At 44.9% G+C, this 26,646-nt stretch overlaps 1 protein-coding gene, 1 long non-coding RNA gene and 1 pseudogene across 9 annotated transcripts in view; 2 read left to right on the top strand and 1 right to left on the bottom strand.

The window, feature by feature from the left end:
• INSC (INSC spindle orientation adaptor protein) overlaps positions 1-22,372 on the bottom strand; it is a 120,225-nt gene extending 97,853 nt beyond the window's left edge. Inside the window, exon 1 of one of the 7 annotated variants that reach the window (XM_082683169.1) lies at positions 22,227-22,372. In XM_082683169.1, coding sequence (XP_082539295.1) covers positions 22,227-22,322 — 96 coding nt within the window. In that variant the 5' untranslated portion in view covers positions 22,323-22,372. Of the gene's footprint in view, positions 1-3,419; positions 3,485-20,293; positions 20,471-20,947; positions 21,001-22,226 lie in introns of those variants that run through there. The other 6 variants (XM_082683173.1, XM_082683171.1, XM_082683175.1 and 3 more) reach the window with 6 other exon arrangements.
• Positions 6,287-6,787, top strand: LOC309840853 (CGG triplet repeat-binding protein 1 pseudogene; annotated as a pseudogene). Its single transcript has one exon. The product of its transcript is annotated as a CGG triplet repeat-binding protein 1 pseudogene (transcript).
• Positions 20,405-26,646, top strand: part of LOC309840768 — a 25,431-nt gene continuing 19,189 nt past the window's right edge. The window contains exons 1-2 of the long non-coding RNA XR_014298779.1: positions 20,405-21,178; positions 23,067-23,181. This is a non-coding gene — a long non-coding RNA (uncharacterized lncRNA). The remainder of the gene's footprint in view (positions 21,179-23,066; positions 23,182-26,646) is intronic.

Below are 26,646 nucleotides of genomic sequence, written 5' to 3'. Positions count from 1 at the left end.
AATAAAGTTAAGGAATAAAGAGTTAAGTAGTCTACCAAGTATTTAATCAGATTTCCAAAGGCAGATAAAATATAAAGAATAGAGGAAAAAGTAATATTCAAAGAAACAGTAGCTGAATTTTTTCCCAGAAATTTTGAAAGACAAAGCACCTTTCAAATCCAAAAATGCCGATGAATTTCAAGCAGGAAAAATACAAAACATATACACACCCTAGAAAACTCCTAAGACTAAAGAACACCAAAGATAAAGATTTTAAAGCAACCAAAGGGGGCAAAAGAGGAGAGAGAGACAGAGACTCAGAGAGACAGAGAGACAGAGAGAATTAGACCAACAGGTGACCACTTAAGAGCAACAATGAAAGTTAGCTGGCAATGAGAAAATATCTGATTACAAAAAATAATTGTCCTAAAATTCTATATCTGTAGAAACTCTTTTCAAGAGTAAGGATAAAGAAATTTTCAAACAGGTAAAACCCCACAAAGGAAATTCTAAAGGATTTCAGGCGGAAAGAATATAATGCCAGAATGGAAGATTTGAGATACAAGTAAGAATGATGAGCAAACTTAATTGTAACATTTGAGTAAATCTAAACAAACCTTAATTATAAGAAACAATTACACCTCACCTATGAGGTAAGGGGAAAAAAGATAAATTCAAAATACTGTATGCAAATTCCAAAGGGATGACGAAAGTGTTCTAAATTTCTTTTATTTGAGGAGAAGGAAAATAGAGATGTAACTTTAGCCTTATTAGGTAATGATTAATGCTTTAATATCTAGGGTTACCTCATTAGGTTATGATAAATGCTATAATATGTATGCATAACTAAAATAATTTACATAAAAATAAAAATAAATATTACCATTCAAATAAGTTAAAAAGGGAAAAAATAAATGAGTAATAAAAAAAGCAACAAAAAAAGAAGAAAAAAGAAGTTTGGGAGGCTATTATTGGTGAATAATAGTAATCACAGTAAGGGGAGGACAAATTAAATGAGCTAATTGTAAGCAAAGATTATAAAGTGTACATTCCACTTACCACATTTACTCACACACACACACACACACACACACACACACACACAGGAAAAGAGAGAAAGAAAAGTAGAGAATAAAGTGAGAAAGTGTGCCATGTTCTGGCAACAATATCCTGAAAATAAAAAGACCCAAAACAACTTAAATTTAAATGCTCCAAAAGATAAACCAGAGAAATATTTACTTAAAGACATCTTCAAGACAATAACCATTATGGAAATGAAGAAACCTGTTACATAAAAATAAAAAGACGGACCCGCCAAGAAAATATAATAGTGAGGATGTACGTAATAACAACAATAATCTTAAAATATACAAAGCAAAAATGATAAAATTTCAAGGAAAAATGAACTAGTCCAGAATCACAGATGGAGAGGCCAACACAATTTTGCCATTAATTGATAGCTCAAGCAGAAAAATTATCAGTGAAGATATAGGACATTTGAATGACACAAGTTAGATTTAGTGTTTATAAACAGAACACTGCATTCAACTTATCAGAAATACACATTCTTTTCAAGGATTCATGAATTGTTCTTTTTTTTTTTTTAACGACTAGATACTAGAGCATAAGCAAGCCTCCACAAATTTCAAATGATTGGTATCCTATATACTGCAATCTCTACCCCAATATAAATACCCCCATAATTTGGATATTTTAAACATATAAATCAGAAGTCAAAGAAGAAATCAGAACAGAAATTAAAAAACAAATCCAAATTATTATAAAAATACATATACAAAAATCATGTAAAGAGATAAAATTAAAAGCAAAAATTACAGCATTAAATGAGAAAATAAGAAAATATAAAAAGTAGAAGATTTTTAACTTCTAAAATAAGACACTTTATTTTTTTTTTTTTTTGTTTCTTCTCAGAGTAGCAGTATTCATTGTTTTTGTACCACACCCAGAGCTCCATGCAATACATGCCCTCTCTAATACCCACCACCTGGTTCCCCCAACCTCCCAACCCCTGCTCCTTCAAGACCCTCAGGCTGTTTTTCAGAGTCCATAGTCTCTCATGATTCACCTCCCCTTCCAATTCCCCTCAACTCCCTTCTCCTCTCCATCTCCCCATGTCCTCCATGTTATTTGTTATGCTCCACAAATAAGTGAAACCATGATAATTGACTCTCTCTGCTCGACTTATTTCACTCAGCATAATCTCTTCTAGTCCCATCCATGTTGCTACAAAAATTGGGTATTCATCCTTTCTGATGGAGGCTTAATATTCTATAGTGTATATGAACCACATATTCCTTATCCATTCGTCCATTGAAGGGCATGTTGATTCTTTCCACAGTTTGGCAACCGTGGCCATTGCTGCTATAAACATTGGGGTACAGATGGCCCTTCTTTTCACTACATCTATATCTTTGGGGGTAAATACCCAGTAGTGCAATGGCAGGGTCATAGGGAAGCTCTATTTTTAATTTCTTGAGGAATCTCCACACTGTTTTCTAAAGTGGCTGCACCAACTAGCATTCCCACCACCAGTGTAAGAGGCTTCCCCTTTCTCCACATCCCCTCCAACACATGTTGTCTCCTGTCTTGCTAATTTTGGCCATTCTAACTGGTGTAAGGTGGTATCTCAATGTGGTTTTAATTTGAATATCCCTGATGGCTAGTAATGAACATTTTTTCATGAAGACACTTTATTTTTTTTTTTTTAATATTTATTTATGTGAAAGAGAAGGAGCACATGCAAGCAGGGGGGAAGGGAAAGAGGAAGAGAATCTCAAGCAGATTCCCTGCTGAGTCTGGAGCTCCATGCAGGGCTGATCTCATGGCCCATGAGATCATAACCTGAGCCAAAACCAAGAGTTGGACACTTAACTGACTGAGCTATCCAGGCATACCAACATAAAACAATTCAGAGAAGAGAATAATTCTAAGGAAATTAGCAGAAGAAAAATAGTTAAGATAGGAGAAAAAACATTAAGCAAAACACAATGAAGACACAAAACAAAATGTAAACACAAATGAAAGGATCAGTAGAGTCAAAGTTAGTTTTTGAAAGCACACACAAAAAAATAGACAAAACTCTGAGATGATCAGAGGGAAGAAAGGTCAGAAAAAAAAGAACACAGACAATATTAACAATAAAAAGGAATTTATAACTACAGTGCAGCAGAGATAAAAGAATATTATGGATAATATTATATGGACAGGAATATTCTACAATATTATTATTCATAAATGCAATATTATTATTCATAAATAAGTTGGACAAATTTCTAGAGAAATGTGTTAGCCAAAATTGAGTCAGTAGGAAATATATCTACAACCATGAAATAAACTAATTTTCCCATAAGGAAAACCAAGTACAGAGAAGTTCACAGATGAGTTTCTATCACTTAAAAAAAATAAATAAATAAACTCACTGAAACTTTTCCAGAAAACACACCTCAATTCATTTTATGAGGCTGACATAATTTTGATACTGGAACTAAGCAAAAACACAAGAAAGGACATTTATAGGCCAATATGATATACAAACATAGATGAAAATACACTAAACAAAATACCATCAAACAACCCAGCTGCATATGAAAAGGTTAACACCATGGCCAAGTTGGTTTTAGCCTAATGTTTCAGCTGTTCTAACATTAGAAAACAGATTAATGAAACTCACTGCATTAATGCGCTAAAAAAGGAAAACTTTATGATCATCTTAATAGATGAAGAAAAACAACTTTATAAAATTCGACAGCCACTTATAATAAAACCTTTTAGTAAACTAGAAATACAACAGATCTTCTCTAAACTGATTAAAGGGCATCTACCAAGAGAAAAAATACCAGGAATGACATACTTATTGATGACATGTTGAAAGCATTTCCTATGAGACCAAAAGCAAAATAAAAATCCCCAGTTCCCACTAACTTCTATTCATTATTGTACTACAGATCTTAGCTAGTGTAGAAAGAAAGAAAACTTATAAGAATGGAAAGAAACAAAACTGTCATTATTTGCAATTAATATGATTTTCCACAGGGTTGCCACATCTGCCTATGCACAACAGCACACAGCCAAGGGAGTGAGAGGAGCTTGCATTTGGCATTCTGCTGTGACCACCCAGTCACACTCCTTACACAGACACAAACCTGTAGTCCCCTGGGCATGCCCAGTCTCCAGGGATTCACATCTCTCCAGATGTCGTTCCCTAATTCTTATTAAAATGTAGCATGAACTAGCAAGTCACTCTCATTGTGAATATAGAAAACTCAAAAATATCTATAATAAACTATTTTAATTCATAAAATGGCTTAAGAAGTTGGCGTTAAATGAATATACAAAAATCAAGTGTAGTCCTAGACATTGACACAAATGTAAAGTGAAATGTAGAACAAAAAGCATTAACAAGAGCAACAAAAATATGTAAGGTATATACACGTTAATCTTAAAATGTGCAAGTTCCTAAATGAGAACAAGTATTATTAAAATATATTAAAGAAGGCCAAAATAAATGAAGAGATAATTCATATATATAGATAGGAAAATGTCAATTTACTGTAAACTGATGTATAGATACAATGTAATCCCAGTCAAATCCCCATAGGATTTTGTCCTAGAACTTCATGAGTTAAATCTGAAATGTATAACCAAGATTATTCCTGAAAAAGAAAAATAATATCTAAGGTCAAAAACAAGACAAGGGTGCCCACTTTCAACACTCCCATTCAACACAGTACCAGAGCCCTAGCTAGAGCAATTAGGCAAGAAAAGGAAATAAAAGGAATCCAAGGCAGAAAGGAGGAAGTAAAACTGCCTCTGTTTGCAGATGACACAATATTATGTATAAAAAACCCCTAAAAAATAAATATATATAAAAAATTATATATAAGAACCCTAAAAAATACCCAAAAGACTGTTAGAACTAATAGATGAATTCAGTATATTTCAGGATTAAAAAGCCACATATTAAAAAAAAAGTTGCATTTCTAAACATTAATAACAAACTAAAGAAGAAATAAAGAAAATAATCTCATTTACAGTAACATCAAAAATAATAAAATACTTGGGAATAAATTTAACTAGGGATGTGAAAAATATGTACACTAACAACTATAAAACACTGATGAAAGAAAGTGAAGAAGACAAAAATAAATAGAAAGACATACTATGTTCATAGATGAGAATAATTAATATTGTTAAAGTGTCTATACTACACAAAGCAATGTACAGACCCAATATAATTCTTACTAGAATTCTAATGACGTTTTTTAAAAGATTTAATTTATTTATTTGACACAGAGACATAACAAGAGCAAGAACACAAGCAGGGTGAGTGGGAGCAGGAGAAGCAGGCTTCCCATGAGCAGGGAGCCAATGCGGGGCTCCATCCCAGGACCCTGGGATCATGACCTGAGCTGAAGGCAGATGCTTAACAACTGAGCCACCCAGGTACCTCTCTAATGACATTTTTTCAAAGAAAGAGAAAACTATCCTAAAATTCATATGGCACCACAAAAGCCTTCAAAGCAATCTTAAGAAAGAACCAAACTAGAGGTTTTCTCCTTTCAAACTATATTACAAAGCTATACTAATCAAAACTGTGTGGGAAAATGATAAAAACAGACACCTAGACCAGTGGGGAAAATTGAGAGCCCAGAAATAATCCCCCACAAATATGACTAACTAACATTTTACAGGGAGCCAAGAATACTCAATGGGGAAAAGAAAAGCTCTTCAATAAGCAGTGCTGGGAAAACTAAATATTCACATGCAAAAGAATGAAATTGGATCCCTCTCTTATAGTGTCCACAAAAATTAATTCAAAATAGATTAAAGTCTTTGTTGTCAAACCTAAAACTATAAAACTAGAAGAGAGCATGGGAGAAAAACTCTCTGAAATTGGTCTTGACAATGACATGGTGGCCGCCCTGGGCTCATGAGGCAATGAAAAGACTGTGACGGAGAGGAAGGGTCTTCCTCCTCCCTTACCCCCTTGTGCCTTTCTTTCTTCCTCCTCCTCTCCTTTCCGGCCAAGTCTCATCCATTTCCCCTAAGGGCACTCTAATGCTACATAAAGGCAAGACTTCCCAGCACCGCAGGAAAATAGGGTGTAAGCCCACAAACTATTTCCCCATCATCACTTGTGCATAAACTGATTTGAACGCCTATCTGGGTTTGAACAAAGGCAGTGCCAGGATTTCAAGTGTCTCTGTTTTTGCACTGGAGACCCTTCCCTGCTAAGTATGAAGATGAAAAAAACTGGAAACTGATCAAAACCTTATTCAGAGTTGGAATGGAAAGATTTACGGTGACAGCACTACCTGGCTGAAACTGTTCTGAGATTGCTTTGCTGTAATTCCCCTGAATCCAGTCACTGAGTTTGGAGGTGAGCTGCACAGAGAGGGAGGAAAACGCGTTTGCCCTTCTTGCAATGCGGTTTCGAATCACGCTCGCAAGGCTGCCGTTAGTGACCACCTCAAGTCCAAGACTCACACCAAGAGCGAGGCAGCATATGAAGAGCAAAATGTGAGAATGAAGCAGAGGCTTCTAACTGCATCCCTTCAATGCTAAAGTACTGCACAAACAGAAAGTCACTGCTATCCAGGACTGTGTGAAAATGTGCCTGGAAGCGAACATCCCACTGGAGAAGGCTGATCACCCAGAAGTCCATGCTTTCCTGTCTCGCCATGCGAAGAACGGAGCCTCCATACCTAAATCAGACCTGCTGAGGAGAGCATATATGCCTCATGGACATGAGAATGAGAATAAATTCCTCAACTCACAAGACTGTTGACAAGGAGGTTGTGTTAACCATGTTATCAAGATAAATGTGGAGTATTTGAGTTGACAACAGCAAAAGAAAATACAAGCAACAGAAGCAAACAAAAACAAAAATAAAAAACAAAACCAAATGGGACTATAACAAGCAAAAAAATGAAAAGACAACCTGTAGAATGGGAAAAATATTTGCAAACCCCACATCTGATAAGGGGTTAATATCCAAAATATATAAGGAGCTCCTACAACTCAACAGCAAAAAACAAACAAAAAAAAACCCCTTAATTTAAAAATCAGTTTAAAACGTAAAAAGGCTCAAATAGACGTTTCTTCAAAGAAGACATACAAATGACCAACACAACATGGAAGTTGCTCAGCATCACTCATCATCAGGGAAATGTAAATCAAACCACAAGGAGATATCACCTCACCCTCGTCAGAATGGTTAGCATCAAAAAAGACAAAACAAATGTTGGTGAGGATATGGAGAAAAGAGAAGCCTTGTGCAATGTTGGTGGAAATATAAATTGCTAAAACCACCATGGAAACAGTATGGCGGTTCCTCAGGAAATTAAAAATAGAACTAGCATACGATCCAGTGATCTTACATCTAGATATATATCCGAAGGAAATTAAACCAGAATCTCAAAGAGCTACTCATATCCCCACATTCCTTGCAGCATAATTCAGAAGAGCCGAGGCATGGAAATATCACATTTTCTATATATATGGAACATGATATATACACACATATATAATATATACATATACACATACACATACATATATATGTATATACATATGTGTACATATATACATATATGTATATAATTGACATGTAATAATGTGTAAGTGTGTATGTACACACACACACACACACATATATATATATATGCACAGTGGAATATTATTCAACCATAAAAAAGGAAATCCTGCCTTTTGCAACAATATGGATGGATCCTAACAGCATTATGCTAAGTGAACTAAATAAGGCAGAGAAAGAGAACTATTATATGACCTCATATGTAGAATCTAAAAAAGCTGAATTCATAGAAACAGAAAGTAGAATGGGGGTTGCCAGGGGCTGGGGGTTGGGGGAAATGAGGAGATATTGGTTAAAAGGCACAAATTTGCAGATGAATGTGTTCTAGGGATCTAGCATATGGCCCAGGGGATGACTATAATTAGCAAAACTGTATTGCATCTTTGAAAGCTGCTGAGAGTAGATCCTCAATATTCTCACCACAGTTACAAAAAAAAAAAAGTTAACTGTGAGTTGATGGGTGTGTTAACTCACCTTACTGTGTTAAGCATTTCACAGCCAATACATATATCAAATCATCACGCTATATACCCGAAACTTACACATTATTACATGTCAATTATATCTTCATAAAGCTCAGGGAGAAGAAAAAACAAGAAGGCCCAGGCTTGATCAGATACCTACCACCACGCTAACAGTCTGTGATAGAGAGCAGAGGGCCTGCTTTCTGCCTGGGCAGCCTGTGCATATCCAGGGACAGCCCCTCAGCACTGCACCTAGGGCTGCCCCGGCTTAGGATACTTTAACCTTACGGAGCACCCATGTGTGGGGGCTCATGCTTTTATCCTGATACTTCTGCCACCTGATTAAAAAAAAAAAAAACACCCCACAGCCCACATCTCATACAGTCCTTATGACTCCTTGACAAACCGAAAATGTGGCACAAAAAGAAAACAGACTAGCAGTTAAGAAACCAACAGTCTCCCCTCAGCTCTGCCAATAACTAACCTTGTGAACCTGGTCAAGTTACTAACCTCTCCAGGCCTCTTTTCTCAAACTGGAGATAATAATACACTTTTGATTAATCTGGCACAGTTGTTGTAAAGACTGAAATATAATAATGAAGTGGACACTGCTTTGTATCGCTACACGAGGTCATGAAAGTTAGAGGGATTTTGTTAGGCAATATGGTCTGTGGAATAAGAGTCTCTTAAAAGACCCGAAGGAATAAATCTAAAACAGTGGGATTTCAGGCAAAGCGAAAAATGAACCCAAGACCAAGATAGAAATCTAGAAGTTGGGGCCTAACCAAAAATCTCTATTAACATAATGTAAGCAAGAAACCCGGAAGGTTATAAGAGGACAGGTACTCAAGAATTGGCTTTTCCAATCCTGCAACTTGTGCAAAGGGAAACCAAGCCCGGGAGAAGGTGAATGACTTATCCAAATCACAGAGTGAATTCGTGGCTGAACCCAGACTAGGACTCAAGTACTTTCTTCCTTCCCTCTCAGTTCTGTCCTGATACTGGCCCATGATGCTATGCTGGTCTACTCTGGCCCACAATGCCCCCTTGGAGAGAGAGTGTAATGACCTGTCACCTGAAAAAAATGCCACTGCCTCCTCACTGAGCGATGCTGAACTTGGGGGCACTTATTTTCCTGCATCTGCAAGTTCAGCTTGTTCATGAGGATAAGTCACTCTCCTCCATGTGGAAATCCCTCTGCCAAATCCACAGGACAAGACAAACAGAAAGTGTTGACCAAGAGCTTAAGAACCAATTCCAAACCCAGTACTGACCCAGACCACAGGGCCTGGGCTGGCAGGAGCTACGGCCCAAATCCCTGAGACTCTTCAGAAAACTGTCTCCTGTTCAGCCCTCCCCACTAGGATCCTGGATGTGTCAAAGGACAATTCCATCTGTAATCCTGTCTTCAAGTTGCAGACTTCTGCATGCTGTGGTGAGAGGACATGTTCTTAAGGAAGGGGCTTCTAGCTGGCTGGGACAACAGAAAAGCAACTAAGTGGGTCTAGTGAAGTCTCTGGAGCCTGAGCCTCACAGACAAGACCAACTCTGGACTTGTGTCCCAAATATGCATCCCAGGTATCTATGTGGGGGCTGCCTCCCACAGGGGAGGCTCCCTATCTCCTGCTGGGCAGGGACTTTGTCTCTTACAATGACCTCAGGCACGGGACACCCCGGACTATTACACATCCATCTCCTTATCGTCTTGGCAGTCACTTTCATGAGTAGCCACCCCCTTTACTCACTCACACCCATGGTCCCCAGTGAGGCTTTGCTAAGAGCTCTGAGTATAACTGCAGTAGAAATGGTCATAGGCCAGGCCACACGAGTGCATGAGGGATCCAGAACCAGGCTCTATCCACATCGGCAGGCAGCCCACCTCTGGCCCAGCCTGAGACCTGTCTAACACCTTCTTGGTCTGGACCAAGAGGGAAGACGGTATGGTCATGGTTGGGGCAGGGGTGTGGACAGAGCATCTGCTCTGTATCAGGCCCCAGCTAAATGACAGAGAAGTAAATGAATCAAACAATTTTCTTTTTCTTAGAATTTCCTCTTCCACTGAAAGAAATATATAAATGTATAATTCAATCTAGTAATTCCCCCAACAGGAGTTCAAATAAGATGCTTGGCCTTTCTCTTGCCACATGTGCTCTCTCTATGGCCTTGAACATCTTATGTCCCTTCTGGGGACCAATTGCCAATTGTCCTATCTAGAAGAGGAGGGGAGTGGATCAAATGAACTTCTACTCTGAAATTTATGTTCCCACAATCCCATGACTCCCTCCCCAGAAGCTTCTACAAAAGTCATCATGGCCAGAGGCCAGACCCAAACTCTCCTCCAGATTGTTCTGCCCACAACTCAGCTTGTTCTATGTTCTTTGCTCAAAGGTGAGTTACAGAAGACATTTGGAATTTGTCCCAGTGATAGCTGTTCACATCACCTGCTGCTATCATTGGCCATTAGAGCTCCCACAGCATTGCATTCCTGCTCACTGGGCACCTGGGGGCCACCTCAACAGTCTCTCCACTCTCAGAACCTATGGGTCATATAGCTAAGAAAGCTGGCACAAGGCAATTGTTTTCTTATTGGCCTCCAGCCTACCCCAGGCATTCTGGTGTTAGTTTCAGCCCCTTAAAATATAGCTTTCATAACATCTCCTTGAAAACCCCTTACGTCTCCCCATTATCTCTCTTTTTTAAAACATTTTATTTATTCATTTGACAGAGATCACAAGTAGGCAGAGAAGCAGGCAGAGAGAGGAGGAAGCAGGCTCCCTGCTGAGCAGAGAGCCCGATGTGGGGCTCGATCCCAGGACCCTGGGATCATGACCTGAACCAAAGGCAGAGGCTTTAACCCACTGAACCACCTAGGCGCCCCTCCCCATTATCTCTTAACTCAAGTCTGAACTCCTTAGCCTGGCTCTCATGACTCCCCAGACCCTGCGTCCAGGTCACCCCACCTCAACTGGCATTACCACCCTTTATTCCCCCCCTCCATCCTTTATGTTCAAGCCACAAAGCAAGTTTCCTGCTATTCTTCAGAACTGATTTGCTGCCCCCGCCCATCAAGATTCAGCATAAATGTGGCCTCCTCCTGGAAGTATATTCACACTCCCCAAACCACAAGGCATCCAAAATACTGAAGCATTGACATGATTAATTCTGGTCTTGCCAGGGCCCACTTGGTTTTCTAACTGACTGGTGATCTCCCATGGGTGTATCTAGCACCCCCTGCTGGGGTCCAAGTCCTTGAAGAATACGTTCCAAGCAACCAGCCTTTAGCATAATGCTCTATGTGCGGCAGGTAAAGATTTACTAAAGACCGGTAAAGACTTGTAAAGAATTGCCTTGAAGATAGCTGGACAGAGGATGGAGGGACAAGGGAATGGATGAACAGTGATGAAAAGCCTCAGACAGAGGCCATGTCACAGTGGTAAAAGAAAGACTGAAATGGATGGAGAAATAAATAAGTGGACCTCGGTCCTGGCCACCATAATATCTCAGCTGCATCACTACAACAGGCTCCTAACTTGCCTTCCTGCCTACTCTCATCAAATTGCCATCCCTGCAGCCAGAGCATGTCATTTCTCTACTCAAAACCTTCCAATGTCCACATGTATCACCCAGATTAAGAGCCAAAGTTCTCCAATAGCCTTCATGACCTCACCAAATAATTGCACTGACTTCAACTCTTTGACTTTCATTTCATTCCAGGTATATGGACCTTCACGTTCCTCAAGCATTCATCAGGACTTTCACCTTTCTCTTCCCCCAAATATTCACACAGCTTGCCCTTTCACTTCCTCCTGGCCTCTGGTTAAATATTTGCTCATCAGAAAAAACCCTTCTGAGCCTATATAGATACATAAACCTTCCCCCACACTTGGGATTCCCTTGCCTTTGTTGTATTTCTCCACAATGCTCAGGACCGTTTACATGCTGTATATCAACCTGCTTACTGTCCATCTTCCCACACCAGGAAGCAGATTCTACAAGAGCATGTGTTTTGCTCACTGCTGTATCTCCAGTGTCTAGAACAAGGCATGGCCCAGAGGAGATACTAGGTGGATAGCTGCTGGCTGGATCAGTGAATGGGTCTGTAACTGAGATCCCTGACACCTTCGGGCATTTTTCTAAGATGTTTTTGTCTGATGTGGTTGACATTGTCTTGTGTCTGCTCAGTTCTAGCCCTGTCTAATATTACAACAGATGGACAGCACACATTCTTAGGGGTTCTTTGTAAATGGAAAACTTAAGAGAACTGAAAGACATCTTCTGGAGGGGATATGGCCAGGATTAGTCTACTGCCTGCTTCCTAAGGCCACATTGTAAAATCCTGCTTTCCCTCTTCCTGCTAGCCTCTTTGCAAATTCCACAAGGCTAAAAGCACAGTTCTGGTAGAAGATGAAGAAGGAAACAAAAGCATCCTCTTTCCCATGGTGGAACTCTGAGGGGGCTGTGTTTCTCTTGGCCCTTTGGACCCCAGGCCCAACCACCTCTGCAGAGCCCAGCTACCATCTTCCATTTATCTGATCAAGGAGCCTAATTCCTAAGCTCATATCACACTGAAAAGGGGGACAGGACACTAGAAAAATAGAAAGTGGGATAAGAAGGGCAATCGTCGTGACAGCTTCTGGTCTCCCTTTCTTCCTGTTAACTACCTACAATCACACATGGCCCTCAAACAGCACAGTTGATATCTCTCCACCCCAATGGTCTCTGCCTGAGCTTTTGGGGTGTGAGAACCATGTGAAAGAAGGATGAAGAAGAAGGACTATGATTCACCAGTCTTGAGTCCCTCTACAAACCCAATACAAATTCCTGTCTGTGGCTGGACAGGTGAGTGTTGAAGGAGGGTGAAGGGAGTAAGTGACTTAAGTGAACACCAAAAAGATCATTGAATGGGTGAGTGAGGAAAGGAAGAGTCAGTGAGCCACAGTGACTGAATAGGCTATCTGTCCCAGTGCTAATGGCCTCATTGCAAGGATGGCTCCCTGGGCTTAGTAAGACTCTCCAAATGCTCTTGTAGACCTAAGTCTAGTACAACCTCAGGGGTGGGAAGAAGACTGTCAGCTCCTGTTCCACGTATCATGCAAATAACTCTCAAGCTCCAAGCAGGCTTCATAAGTTTGTTAAGATCCTTCATAAAAGCAGCCATGGAGCCAAGTCAGGACCACCTGGAGGCCTCTCAGATCTCCTGTATCCTCTACAAACCAGGGTAGATGGGTGAGCCACAGCTCAGGAATGCCTTGTGACTTAGCTCCCTTCTCTAGGGAGCTCCTTAAAATCCTCTAAGAATTAGATGTCATCTATCACCAGTCCCCCCTGCAGAAGCTGCTGAATGACAAGTCTAATTTGTGTTGCCCAAAAGATGGTAAGATCTTTGAGAGGGAGGGGCTGATAGGCACCTCAAATGTCATATGTCTTAAAACGAATTATTATCTCCCTCCCCCCACAATCTACTTCTTCCTTAAAATTTTTATTCTACTGAATGGCACCACCATCTACCTGGGTGCTCAGCTGATAAAACTTCACTCATTCATTCACCCAACAAATATTTGCAGCATGTCTCAGTAACATATTAACTGCTAGGATCAAGCAATGAGCAGCCCTCATGGAACTCATGATCTAATAGGAAAAAAAGACGTTATCATGTGATAATTATAAATAAAGGTGAAGTTACAACTGTGATAAACCCTTGAAGGAGGTAAATGGTATTTTAAAGCCTTACAAAATGGGATTTGACATAGTTGTGGAGGTCATGGAAATGGCAGCTGAGCTACAGACTGAGAGATAAGTACAAATTCAGGATGTGAAGATATGAAGGAAGAGTGTGCTAAGCAGGGGAACAGCAAATGCAATGCCCAATGGTAGGAGGGAGTCTGACAAGCCCAAGAGACTGAGACTACACTAGCATGGCAGAAGGAGATTGCTGGATAGGAAGACACAGGAGATGGTGGTAGCGTTGGACAAAGGAAACCTTGTAGGACTTACTAAAGTGTTTGGTCTCTATCTTAAGGTCAACAGGAATCAACTTAAAAATTTTCAAGGACGGAAATGACATTAACAAGTTGTGTTTTGAAAGGCACTCTAGCTGTTCTGCAATCAACAAATTGGAGAGAGCTAGCATGGATACAGCTGGACCGGTTAGGAGGCTCCTGTGGTTTTCCAGAAAGATGAAAATGGTGCCTTGAACCAGAGTGATCCTAGTGGAGATGGACAGACAGAAGTGATGAATTTCAGAGATATTTACAAGAGAACATCAACCAGACTCGGTGAGGGATGGGACGTGGGCTCTGAGGGAAGAGAGGTGCTGAGGAGGATTGCCAGCACTCTCTGATGTATGCAGCTGCATAGAAGAAGGAGCTGGTCAAGGAGATCTGACATATCTGAAGAGGACCCCACAGGAATGGGATAGTACTGGGAAAGAGCCCAGAAATTCCGTTTCGGACATGCTGAGTTTGAGAGTCCATTTGACTTTTTCGTCTCCCTCCCTTTCTGCATTTGACTGGTCATCTGATTCTACCTCCTCTCCGCCTTATCTTAATTAAGGTCCTTGTCATTAAAACAAACTCCAGGCTTTCATGAAATATCACCTCCTCAACGAGGCCCTCTTTGACCACTGAATTAAAAGTACCCTTAAGCTACTACTCTCTATTTCAGTCACATGTGGGGTTTTTTCCTTTCTAAAAATAGAGAATAATTTCTTGTATTTTTAATCATAGAAATAAATATGGACATACAGGTCTATGTCTTAGCTCTGTTTGCTAAGAGGGCATAAAAGCAATGACACACCCAAAGCAAGGAGCAGACGTTGCCCCAGAATTTGGTTTCTAAACACCATTCTCCACTAAAAGGATCCAGAGCTTCTTGGAGAAATGGCTAGTTCCAGGGCTAGAAACCTATTATCTCTCAAGATCCAGACCAAGAGTTTTCACCTCTGGGAAGGCCTCTCTGATTTGCCCTAGTAAGAGAAGATAGGTAGGTCCTCTTCTGATATGGCAAGGAGTCCTGTAGCTGCTGGAATCATGTCCCACAGATAGGCCTGTTGCTTACTGTTCACAAGCCACGTGATCTGACTGCAGCTGGAAGACCAGAATATGCCCTGCTCACATTTCCCTGTGCCTTGCACAGATCCTGGCACACCCCAGGGTCTCAATTAATCTGTGTGGTATGAATAAATGAATAATAGTAACTGAGAGTTCTGTTTCTTCTGAGAGATCCCCCTGACTTCATTATTCTCAAAAACCACAGTATGAGAGAAATTTGTTCTTGCCTTATTTTACACACATGGAAAGTGAGGCCCCGAGAAAGTAAGATAACACAGAGTCTGAGTTAGAGCAGGAGTCCAGGGCTGTTGCCAATCAGTCTGGTGTTCTTCCCCCAGAAAGGGAGGGGGATACAGAGGAAAGATATGCCATTCATGGTTCCCCTATTCTATGAAAGATACTATACTTCAGTAAACTTTCTAGTGCTAGCAACACCCTAACATTATAAGGAACCCCATTTTACAGACAGGGAAACTGAGACTCCAGGTCAGATCTGTCTGTTTTTCTCTGCACATGGCTGGAATGTACAGCCCTCCTCTGACCCTCCATCAGAGGCAGGGAGACAGCCTGAGTCCATCATTCTGTCTCTCAACCATGTCCTTTAAACCAGCACCACACACAGGCTCATAGTGCAGCCCACACTCCCAGACCACAGGCTGTATTTTACATGGTTTCCAAACCCAGGATATTTGGGTTGTAAGACAAAACCTCCATTTCTCCAGCAGAAAGTGAACACTACACATAATTACCCAGCCAAACTACTGATGTCTACAGACACTGCATCATGCCGAAAAGGGTCTGGTCTGCCCAGAGACGTCCTCGGCGGATCCTAGACTTCCCCAGAGCTTGGCATTAAGGGGACCCTGGAACTGGGGGAGGGAGACTGAGCTGGCTGGATCACAGAGTCCTGGGGGAGCCTCCATTCCTCGGGCAGAGACTGATCCAGGGGAGAAGTGGAAACACAGAGGCCCAGCACTGCCCACCCCAAGAGAGTGGGGGTGATCCCTGCCAAATCCAAGAGACGTCCCCACCCCACCCCTGCTTCCCACAGCATGGCAGTCTCCATTTGTGACTGGTAAGGCTGAAGATGCTCATGTTCAAGTCCCGGAGTCAGAGACGTCAAGCCCTTAGCCCTTCCCCAGTTGTCCTAAGGGGTGGATTTTCCTGTTTTCAGAGCTTTAGAACTGGGGGAGTGGTTAGCAGACATTCCCTACAGACCCTGATGGCAGACAGACCTGGAATGGACTCGTGGCCAGCTCTTACTTAACCTCGCTGGGCTTCCGTTGTCCTATCTTTAAAACAGGAGCGCCTCTCTCACAAGGTGGTTCCAGAGGTTTCATGAAACAAAAGATGCAAAGAACCCGCAAGGGGCTGGCCTTTAGCAGGTAGTAAACAAATGGGAGCAACCCTGCGAAAGTCCTCCCCCAGCCACTCTGACTGCTGGGCCGGCCACATGCTCTTGCTGGATTTTAAGCCTGTTCTCATTTGGTTGAGCTAAAAGTCCTGAGACTTTAGTCCAGAGACACAATCAAATCGGTCTTACCTTTTTGAGATGACATGTACCAGTGAAGGAGGAAACCACTCGCCTCACCCTGCCCCCTGCCCCCTGCCCGCCCCTGCCCCCACAGCATATCTCCCAGCACCAGGTATTTATTTCCCAACGCCTCAGGCCAATGACTCCTCTTTCCCACTTTGAAACCAAACATTTTGGGGAGGCTCAGTCTTAAATGTGGTTAACAACAGCCACCAGCATGTGGGGGGTGGGGCAGGGTGGTGACTTAATACATAGAGAAGCAGAATCCCAATACAGTATCTGAAAGCCTGCCATTAGAGTCCTTCTAATCATTCTTTAGTACTAGACACGCCCCCCCCCCAAGTGGTCCCCCTGTCAGACATTAATAGGGCAGGGAAAAGTAGTCAGTCTTGGAGTCAGTTAGTTAGTAGAAGTCTCATCAACTTTCAAAGCAGCCTGAGCCCTGCCCTGCATACAGAGGCCCCTGGTGACCAACATCTCTTATGGGTAAGAGGTGACAAATGATGCCCTCACCACCTGATAGACTTGAAACCCCTTCATTGGGAAGGAGAAAAAAGTGAGCATTTATCTATGCCTGCACAGGTCCAGGAAAGGGGGCAGAAAAGCCTCCACATTTCAGAGCCCAGACTCCTCAACCTGAGCTCTGGTTATAGAAGAGCCATCATGATCAGAGACCATGTCGTCCACAGTGGGGGAGGCAGAGCTCAAGTCCAAAAGACACAGACCTCCCAGCAGAGCCCTGGGCCTAGACAGGGTCACATGAAGAAGGGGTGGCCATGGGGTCAGGGCCAGGCTTAGGGCAGGGGTCAAACTCCTTCGGGCATCCAGACACTCACTCTTTTGAGACAGGGAAGCACTGGCAGCTGAAGTCCTCAGAGCAAGGGGCATTTATCAATGGCCCGATTCATTCTCAACAATCCCCATTGTCTGAGCCAGCACAGAGATAGGCATTATCACTCAGAGTGACTAGAAAGAATAGCCCCAAGACACAGTCATGAATCCAAGGCCAAAGATACAGAAGCCAAAATTGAAACATGGCTTGGAAACCATGCGAAATATTTGAAATTGGAGCTGTCCCCCCACAAATCCAGGCAGCACACTTCCCATCCTCACAGGCAAATAAAAGGCTTAATTGCTAGTTGTTCATTTATTTATTCTGATCTCTTTCTACAAAGGATGTGGGAGTTTACATTTAAAGATGTGTGTACTATGTAGTTGTTAAAGCAGAAATTAGAAGTCAAGCCAGATTTCCAATGAACACAATTACTAGGCTGGAGCAATATGACAGACTAAGAGCCTCCTGGCAGCTAGAGTAGGAAGAGAAACCCACAGGTTCGGTCATGCGCTCGAGTCACGGAGACCTATAGAAATCCCTTGAGTGCTCTCTGCCTCAGTTTCCTTATCAGGAAAAAAAAAATGGGACTATTAACCTAAGAAAGTTGTTGTTAAAAGTAAATGAAATAAAGCAGATTTTTTTAAATAAAGCAGATTTAAAGATTCAGTCCGTATGTTTCTATTACCATTATGACACATGTGATTATTACCATTACTTTGTTGTCTGATTTCTCCTTTTTAAACTGGAACTATGTGAACTTAGTGGGGTTGCCCTGATGCTCCACATTGTTGTTCTGAAGTTCTGACTGGCAGGTATATGTATTTGATTAAGGGGGGGGGGGCGGGAATAGATCAGGACTGAGTCCCTATGAGTCCTCCAGTTTTCCAGTCTTGTCTTGAGTCCTAAGGTGGCTGGGGCCCTACAAAGGGTAAGGCCGGAGAAAGTAGGCAGACTTCTTCACTGTGCAAGAAGGCTGCCAGGCTGACCTCAGCCTGCCTCATTGAACCATCCCCAGGGTTCAGGCTGAGGACCAGGGCAGGGGAGAATAGATCCCTGCACCCCACTCAACAAATGGCTGAAGATCATCTCTCCCCGCATACAAGGAGACTTGGTGGGGTGAGAGCTCAGGCACTCCTTGGACTAAGCCATAAACCCTAAGTAAGGGTAAATCAATGTCATCTTCCTAACTTCCCAGTTGAAGGAGCACATAAGTCTGGGCACCCCACTGAAGCCTGTCCAGAGGAGAATGACCTGAATGGAAAAGATCTAGAAGCCATAATAACAATAACAACAACAACAACAACAACCTGATTTGGGGTCACCTACCCCTCCAAGCACAGTTTAGTGTGTCCCCAGTGGTCCCCAGAGGAAGGAGATCAGGGAGAAAAAGATTCTGTCCAGGGAAGGGATAACCACTGGGGGAAGGGGGAGGAGCAAAGCCAAAGGCAGCCCTTCCAGCCTAGCGGAGATGAGAGACTCAACACAGGACCGATTAAGACCAAAGACAAAGAATCAGCCCAGCTCAACTCACTGTCCCTCTCTGTCAAATGACTGCGTGGCCCCAGCCCATAGAAGACTCATGGTTTTTCTACAGCAGGGAGAATCCAGAATGCAAACTAGAGCCCAGTACAAATTACAGGTGCCATGCTCTGCCTCAGCCTGCAAGCCTGGCCTTTTCATTTATAAGAGGGTAAAAGCTGTTTCTAAGGCCAGACCCTTAAGCCCCAGGCTACGTGGGCAGCCTCAGTTCTAGACCAAATGGGAAACCCCAAAGACACTGTGTTACCATCTTCCCTGAAGAACCCACAGCCAAAGTCCCTAACTTAAGATCATCCCTACTGTGGCCAGCTTCTTGGACTCATTGTCCATGGTCCTACGGGTAGGTTAAAGGGGACCCAAAAAGGGGATCTGGAGGCTGAGAGTACATTAAGCCAGGGGGGCATATCTATGCATATGCACATTCTACATGTGTTGCATACATGTCACTGTCCACATGTGTATGTATTGGAAGTGCGTGAGTATCTGCATGGATGTCCTGACTGGAAGCACGTGCAAGGCTAGTGTGCGTGTGTAGGAATGTATGTACATGGGCAGCTGTGAGTGTGTGGGTGTGAGTGCCCTCTCAGTGTTTGTGAGTATGCACAACTATGTGGTCTGCCCATCCATTCTCTCTGTCCTCCTGCTCCTTCTGTCGTGACAGTGGGTACCCCAAGTTGTCTCCTCACCCTGGCCAGCCCGCTGGGGTCCCTCAGAGCCCCATCTACTCCAGTGTCAGGGGAAGACACTGAGCTCCCTCCCTGCTCACAGCCCTGAGAAACCAAAGCCGCCAAAGTGACCCACAGAGAAGGCACCCCAGCTGGGGACAAGTTTGGTCACCCTAGAAAGTCGGAGTTCAGATAACACTCTTTATCCTTATTCTGTCTTCATGGGCTCACTCACACACAGTCAACCGTCCCCACTGGTGCCCTCTCTCAGCCCACCTGCAGGCTTCCTACCCCACACACGAATGTAAGTACAGGAAAGAGACACCCATGCCACCTGTGGACACTTTCCAGGCCCACCTACATGTCCTCTCCGCCCTGTCCCCCCCCGCCCCCCCCCCACACACAGGGACATACTCTCTCAGAACTCATACTCCTACCCTGGGACACGTGCTAGAAAGTTCCACAGGCTTAACACATCCTCCCAGGCACTCCCTCCCACTGCCCACTGCCACTCCTACACCTACTGTCCAAAGAGTCGCAAGCACGCTGCACCCCCTACTAGGCCGGCCCACCTGGTAGGGCCCCAATCAGCTGGCCCAGGGGGGCTACTCACCTCGAGGGAGCAGGCGGTGAGCCGGGTGCATGCAGCGGCCGGTGGTGGCAGGACGCAGCTGGGGCTCCAGAGGCCGGGCCAGCCCAGGGGCCCGCCCCCGCCCCGCTTAGCCCCAGCCCGCCCACTCCCCGGCGGCCGGCCGCAGGACCTTCCACGACAGCGCGCCCCCTGCCAAGCCTCGGTCCCGTGTCAGCCACCGCTGCTGCCGGAGTCTCCGCCCGGCCTCGGCCTCGAAGCTATTTTGGTGCCCCCGCGGTGGAGACGTCGCTCTCTGGTCTGCGGGGAGCGCTGGAATGGGGACGCGGTCAGGCTGAATTAGAGCCCGGCTCACCCCGGGACCCGGCAGGAGTCGGGGCTGGGAAGCACCCGGGAGCCCATGAGGCAGGGGTGCCCACGTGTGCCCCGTAGGCCAACATCTGGAGAGGGGAAGGGAAGGGAAGGAGAGGCGAGCGCTTCCCTTGGAGCTGAAACAAAACAAGGAGGGGTTTGGGTGCGGTTCACAGGCTCTGTGGACAGAGCCGCCAAACTTTGAGCAGTCCCCAAAAGCCTGGAATGAGCCTGGGTTTATTCACCACAGGTGCTTCCCTTTGGAAGCTAAGTCACCCATAAAAGATCACTGACCTCCAGACCACGGACCTGCCAAAACCCACAGACGTGTTTGTTGAGCCTCCTTCTAACTTCGGGCACATCAGTCTTCCCCTCTGGATGTCTTTTTGTCAGATGGCTTAAGTCTAGAAAAGAAGGCTGATTCCTACCCAAAAGCTCAGGAATGTTGCATTCCTGAATTCGAAGGAAGCTGCAAGGTCATTCCATCCAAGTCCCTCCACCCTGCCCGGAATCCAGTGGGGCCTGAAGGGCCTCTACCCACTCTGGGAGATCACCAAGGTAAGTCAGCCCCTAGCCTCCCTGGGGACCCCGTTCCTAAGCTCACACCCGCTAGTTGGCAGGAAGTTCTCCTTGGCATCTAACCTAAATCCCACATGTGTAAACTGTATCAATATGCTCACACTAGGCATTCAGAGGGAAGAAGGCCAGCTCCATCTCCACGCCAGAAGGACTGCTCCCAGGTCCCAACTCAGCCTCCTCTTCCTTGATGCAAGTACCCTTGTTCCCTTTTCCAGCCCTGGGCTAACAAGGACAAATGTACCCTTACCCTAGACACCTCGCAGCTCCTGTCATTAACTCAACTGCATCAGCTCTCTGGGAACCCCAGCTCTGGGTGCTGGAGTCATTCTAACGAGCCGGCTTCGCTGGCAGTATCCATCTCTCCAGGAGAGCCTGATTCCACTCCCAGTCCCCTGAGGGCTTCAGTTCCTATCTCAATCACATCTGTCTCAGGGCCTGGGAACAGAACTGGGGCCCCAGCCACCCAGCGTGGCTGGGCATGGACTCTGAGGCCACGGCCTTCCTCCAGTGGGCATGGTTTGCAGAATCTTCTCTGAGTCCGTTTCTGGTAAATGGGTTGTATTATAAAAGTAGTGTGGACTTGCTCCTCAAAGAGATCTGACTTTGCATCCTGCATCTACTGCTTTCTAGCTGTGTGTCCTTAGACAAGTCACTTAACCTCTCTATGACTCTATTTTCCTGTATTTACAATGGGAATCATAATAATTCTGCCTAGCTCAGAGGGTGTTAAAAGTATGAGATGAGATCAGGAATGTAAAACTACCTGGAAAGCCAAGATATTTTTTAGTATGCAAGTAATGGGATGAGGTTAGATCATAAACAGGATAACTACTGGCAAAAGCCTCAGAAATCTTTTATTTCCAGGACCAAATTTTGTGCCTGGGTTTCAGAGCAAGAGAGGAACAGACCTGGTTTGCTAGAGGTTCCTTTAGGGCACTTGTATGAATGTCTCCCACCCTGCATTCCCCGACACACATACATACACACACACACACACACAAACACACACACTTTCCCAGATACATACGGCACAGTTCAGCCTCCTGGCCTCCTGTCGGCCCCATAGGCCCCAGCTGCCTCTACCCTCGCTGGCCGCCTCTCCATTCCCAGGAGGACGTCTCATGGCTCCGGTCCTGGCTGCAACAACTCCAAATCTCCCTACGGAGGCCCCTGTGGGCAACTCCTCTCTCCTTGCCCCTCCTTCTGGGCCATGGCTCCAGCAAGGCCTGCAACTCAAGGCAAAGGTGGCAGAAACCTTCTCCAAGGCAGTTCAGAATTGAGGCTGTCCAAGGGAGCGCAGAGCTGGAACATCATCCCCCTCGACCCCCTCCCCTCTGTCTGCCTGGCTTCCCAGTGCTGTCCTGTTTAATTCTTAATGGAAATTCCATCCCTAGCGCCGGCCTGGCTGGCTTATGGCGTCCAGGTTTGGGCCAACAGCAAGCTCCACCCAGAGACAAGAGACCTGTCTGACCATATAAACATAGATACATCATAAGCACATATGTGTATACACACACGAGCAGAGGACTTACCCAGAGACATTCACAAATTCAGAAATTCTCACCCAGATACAACCATACACAGAAAGATAATAGGCACCCTAATCACTAATAGTTAGGGCATGGTGCTAAAGACTTTGCAGATAGCAACTTCTCTGATCCCCACAACAACACTGGGTTCTGCTATTATCAGCAATGTACACATGAAGAAACTGAGGCACAGGGAGGCTAAGTAATTTGCATAAGGCATCTAGTTGCAATAGTCTGACAAGTGGGTGCTAAGAACTATGGAAGAGGCTTATGTGCATTTCATTTTGCCACTGCGGTCATTTTTCACGGAAGTTACTCTTATCCCATTATACGGACAGGGAAAATGGAGGTCAAATGGTTTAAGTCACCTGCCACAGCCTCACAGCTTGCAAGCTGCAAGACTTTACAGAGATATGCACAGGAACCCTCACAGAGGAGCATGGAGACACACAGGTAAGGAGATGCGTGTGTGCGTGCACACACACATAGAGGCACAACCATAGTTTCTTCTACCAAAAGAAGCCTCAGGAATTGTCCGGCGCTGCCTTAGGCAAAAGTCCCCTGTAGCCTAACTCCACGCTCTTCTTCCTTTCCAGCTCCACCAGCTTCACAAATTGCTTTAGGAAGGACAAGTTCAGAGCTAAATGGAGGGAAGATTTCAGGTTTATAGTTTACCCAGCCAGGTCAGCAGTCAGCCCCCCAACCTGGTGCCGAATCTGGTTTGCCCAGCACCCACTCCAAGGTCAGTGGAAGAAGACCCATGTGTCCTTTCCTGAAGGGATCATCGGGAGCATCTTAGAGACTCTGGGCACTGTGGAGGATCTGGCCTAGGAGGGCTTCTGGCTGCCAGGGCCAGAGGAGGATGGACGAACCCCAGAGACCGGGTACAGCACCAGAGTGTCAGGCAGAAAAGAGCACATGTTGCCCAAGGGAACTGGAGCCACAGTACAGACATGGCAAGACTATGGTGGGAGGGGGAATGGAGCAGAAGACAGGGCAGGGCCATGATGTAGGACAAGTAGCCAAGTCCAGAGCCCAAGGAGTTAAGAGAACAGGCCTGCAGAAGGACAGAAGAGTTTAGCATCCAAGAACTTGTCCACTGTTTGAAGCTTCCACGCTAAGCTAGACACCCCCAAAACAGAGGCTGCCCTGGCCCTGGGCCTCCTCCCAAGCAGCTCCACCAGAGACCACCCAGGAAGGTCTGTCATAGGCTTATATCCATTGGCTCTTGTGGTTTCTCACCGCCTCCCCATCGCCGTCCAGAATCCCCGGTGCGCTGTCACAAGCCCATCCCCTCTGTGGTCTGAGGACAGCTCAGCAGGGCAGCCCCATGGAGCATCTGGATTGGAAAAGGGTTTTAGGGGAGACGAATGCTAAACCTCCACAAAGGAACCTGCCTTCACATTGCCAGGCAAGGGCTCTAAGAGGTGGAGACATTCTGAGTGTGCAAATTTGCCTTTCTAAAAGGTTCTCAGATGCTCCCCATTTGGGCGTCAGGCTATGAGAACTCCTGCTTTATAGAATAAGAGAAAGTCAGAGGTCGCTCCAGCTCAAAAGTAAATGTGCAACCTAACTGAAGTTAGGGGAAAATGGATCCTTCTGCAAGGTCCCTAAAAAAAGAATTCACATCCCAAGGGTCCTTTCCACTCTCCCCTCCCCAACCTCCATCTCCCCAGCCTCTGTGCAAGCCCTGCTATCCATTACTACATTACTACTGTGTCTCCTGTGGGCTCCATGATGGCCCCTCTGCCTTGGCACTTCCCAAGTGAGAGACAGTATCCTCCACTCTGTACTCCAACTGCTCAGAGAAGGTTATCAGGTTGAGGGACTTGCACAGAAATCACTGCCAACCAAGGTGGCTCTTGGGTCTGGGGCTGGAGATATCAGATCACAAGGTCATGCTGACAGCAGGAAGGCCAGGGCACGCAGAGAGATGAGAGCTGGGAAAGGGTCCCAGGAACCACGGCTGTTCCCTCATGTCCTGTAACCCTTGTCTCCATCCCTGAGGCATGCACGCCAAAGCAGTGCCCTGCCTCTGGGTGTGATTGCATGACAGGGCACTCTGGGAGAATAGGAAGAGCTCAATCTGGCCCCAGAGTCCCAGACTGGCTGCTACAAGCACACCATTGACACACTAGGCCCACCAATCTCCCCAGGATGTCTTCTACGATGTTCTCAAAAGGGAAAACTTGCCCCAACTTCCAGAGCCAGTGTGAGAATTTGTGATATAATCAGAATGAGGCAGTGTTAGGGCCAGAAAGATCCTCAGGGATCTCTAAGCGCAGGGGTGCTGAAATTGTATTAGCCACCAGAATCACCTGGGTGGGGGGAAATGCAGATGCCCAGGGTTCCTTCAGAGATCCTGATTTTGTTAGCCAGTGATGAGTTGGGGCCACAAGGGCACCTCTCTTCCCAACTCCCTGCTCAGTGACTTTCACCTTGCTAGCTTGAAACTGGCCATGGTGGGATGTTTGTTTACATCACAGAAACTGGGCAAACATTACAAATTGGGGTGTTCTGTTTTGTTACACGCTGTTTTGCTTTGTTTTGGAAATTCTGTTGTGGACCATTTACTAGTACACCATGAAGTATGTGGGTCTCTATTTTCAAGGATCCCAAGGAATTGTGATGCAGGCCCATTTTGAGAAAGAAACACTGATCCAGGAATGAGGTTCTAACCCAAACCCATCATTTTACAGATAGAGAAACTGAGACCCAAAGAAGGGAAGAATCTCGGTCACCATCACTGTGGTAGGTCCCTTGTGGGATCATGGCTGCTCAGTTCAGAGCAGTGGGAGCTTGGGGCAGCCCTGCCTGTTCCCTAGACCTTCTCCTGTGGCCTTTTCACCACACACCTGTGGTGGTTTGTTGGTTAAGAGAGACATGGCAGGAAGGATCCCTTTGTGGATCAATCATATTTCCTCTTATCAGCATCTGGAATTTGAATAGGCTGGACTAGAGGTTCTTCATGGCCAGATCATTCAACTGGAGTGCCCTGGAGAGCAGATCCATGAATTCAAGGCATGGAGGGCTGCAGGGCCGCCCTGCCTTTCCCAAGCCTGAATTGTTCATCTCTTCATTACATTTAGAGATCCTCCCCACAAATTCCCCGCCTTAAAGTAAAAAGCTATTTGCCATTATTCCCAACCAAAACCTCCAGAAATACAGCCACAGAGCAAGTTAATAGAAGTAAGAATCCAGGATCCCCACCCCTTTGTCTTGCCCCTATGTCCAAGCTGCAAAGGAATGAGTGAACATGAAAATAAGCAATTCTCCAGGGCAGTGGTTTTTGCAAGATGATCCCAACCAACAGCATCAGTGACCCTGGGCTTGTATAGGAAATGCAAATTCTCAGGTCTTCCCTCAGAATTGCTGAATGAGAAACTCTGAGGCTAGGGTCCAAAAAGCTATGGCTTTACAAACCTTCCAGGTGAAACTGATGCCCCCCTAAATTTCAAAGACTGCCATTCTAAAGGAGGGGCTGTAGTTTCTGTCTCCCTGACAATGAATCAAAGGCTGTTTGGCTCCAGAGGAAAGGTCATCCTGGTGCCAAGACCAGAGCCAGCTATGTGACCAGTCACACTCCCTCCTGGCCAGCCTCCTTAACCCCATGCTCCTGGGAGTTTGGGGTATCAGAGCTGTAGCCATGCATCTTGAGCTAAGACAGCGACCCTCTTTTCCAAGTCTAAGGGGTCAACATCTTTCCAAAAAGAGCAGGACAAGCTCATCAGAGATACAATAGAGAATTTCCCGTCACTGTCTTGGTGTCTGGTTGAGGGAGTGACTCAGTGGACATTGCCTGACCCTCTGAATTCTCAGAAGCTTGCTCTGGCTGGCCTGGGGACAGCTTCAGGAATCCTTCTAGAAAGAGGCCTGCCAAGAGCCTGGCCTTAGAAGCTGCTTCAGCCTCTTCAGTGT

Source organism: Mustela nivalis (genome assembly GCF_964662115.1).
Source record: "Mustela nivalis genome assembly, chromosome: 9".
Lineage (NCBI taxonomy): Eukaryota > Metazoa > Chordata > Mammalia > Carnivora > Mustelidae > Mustela > Mustela nivalis.
This window is presented reverse-complemented; position numbering and strand designations above follow the sequence as displayed.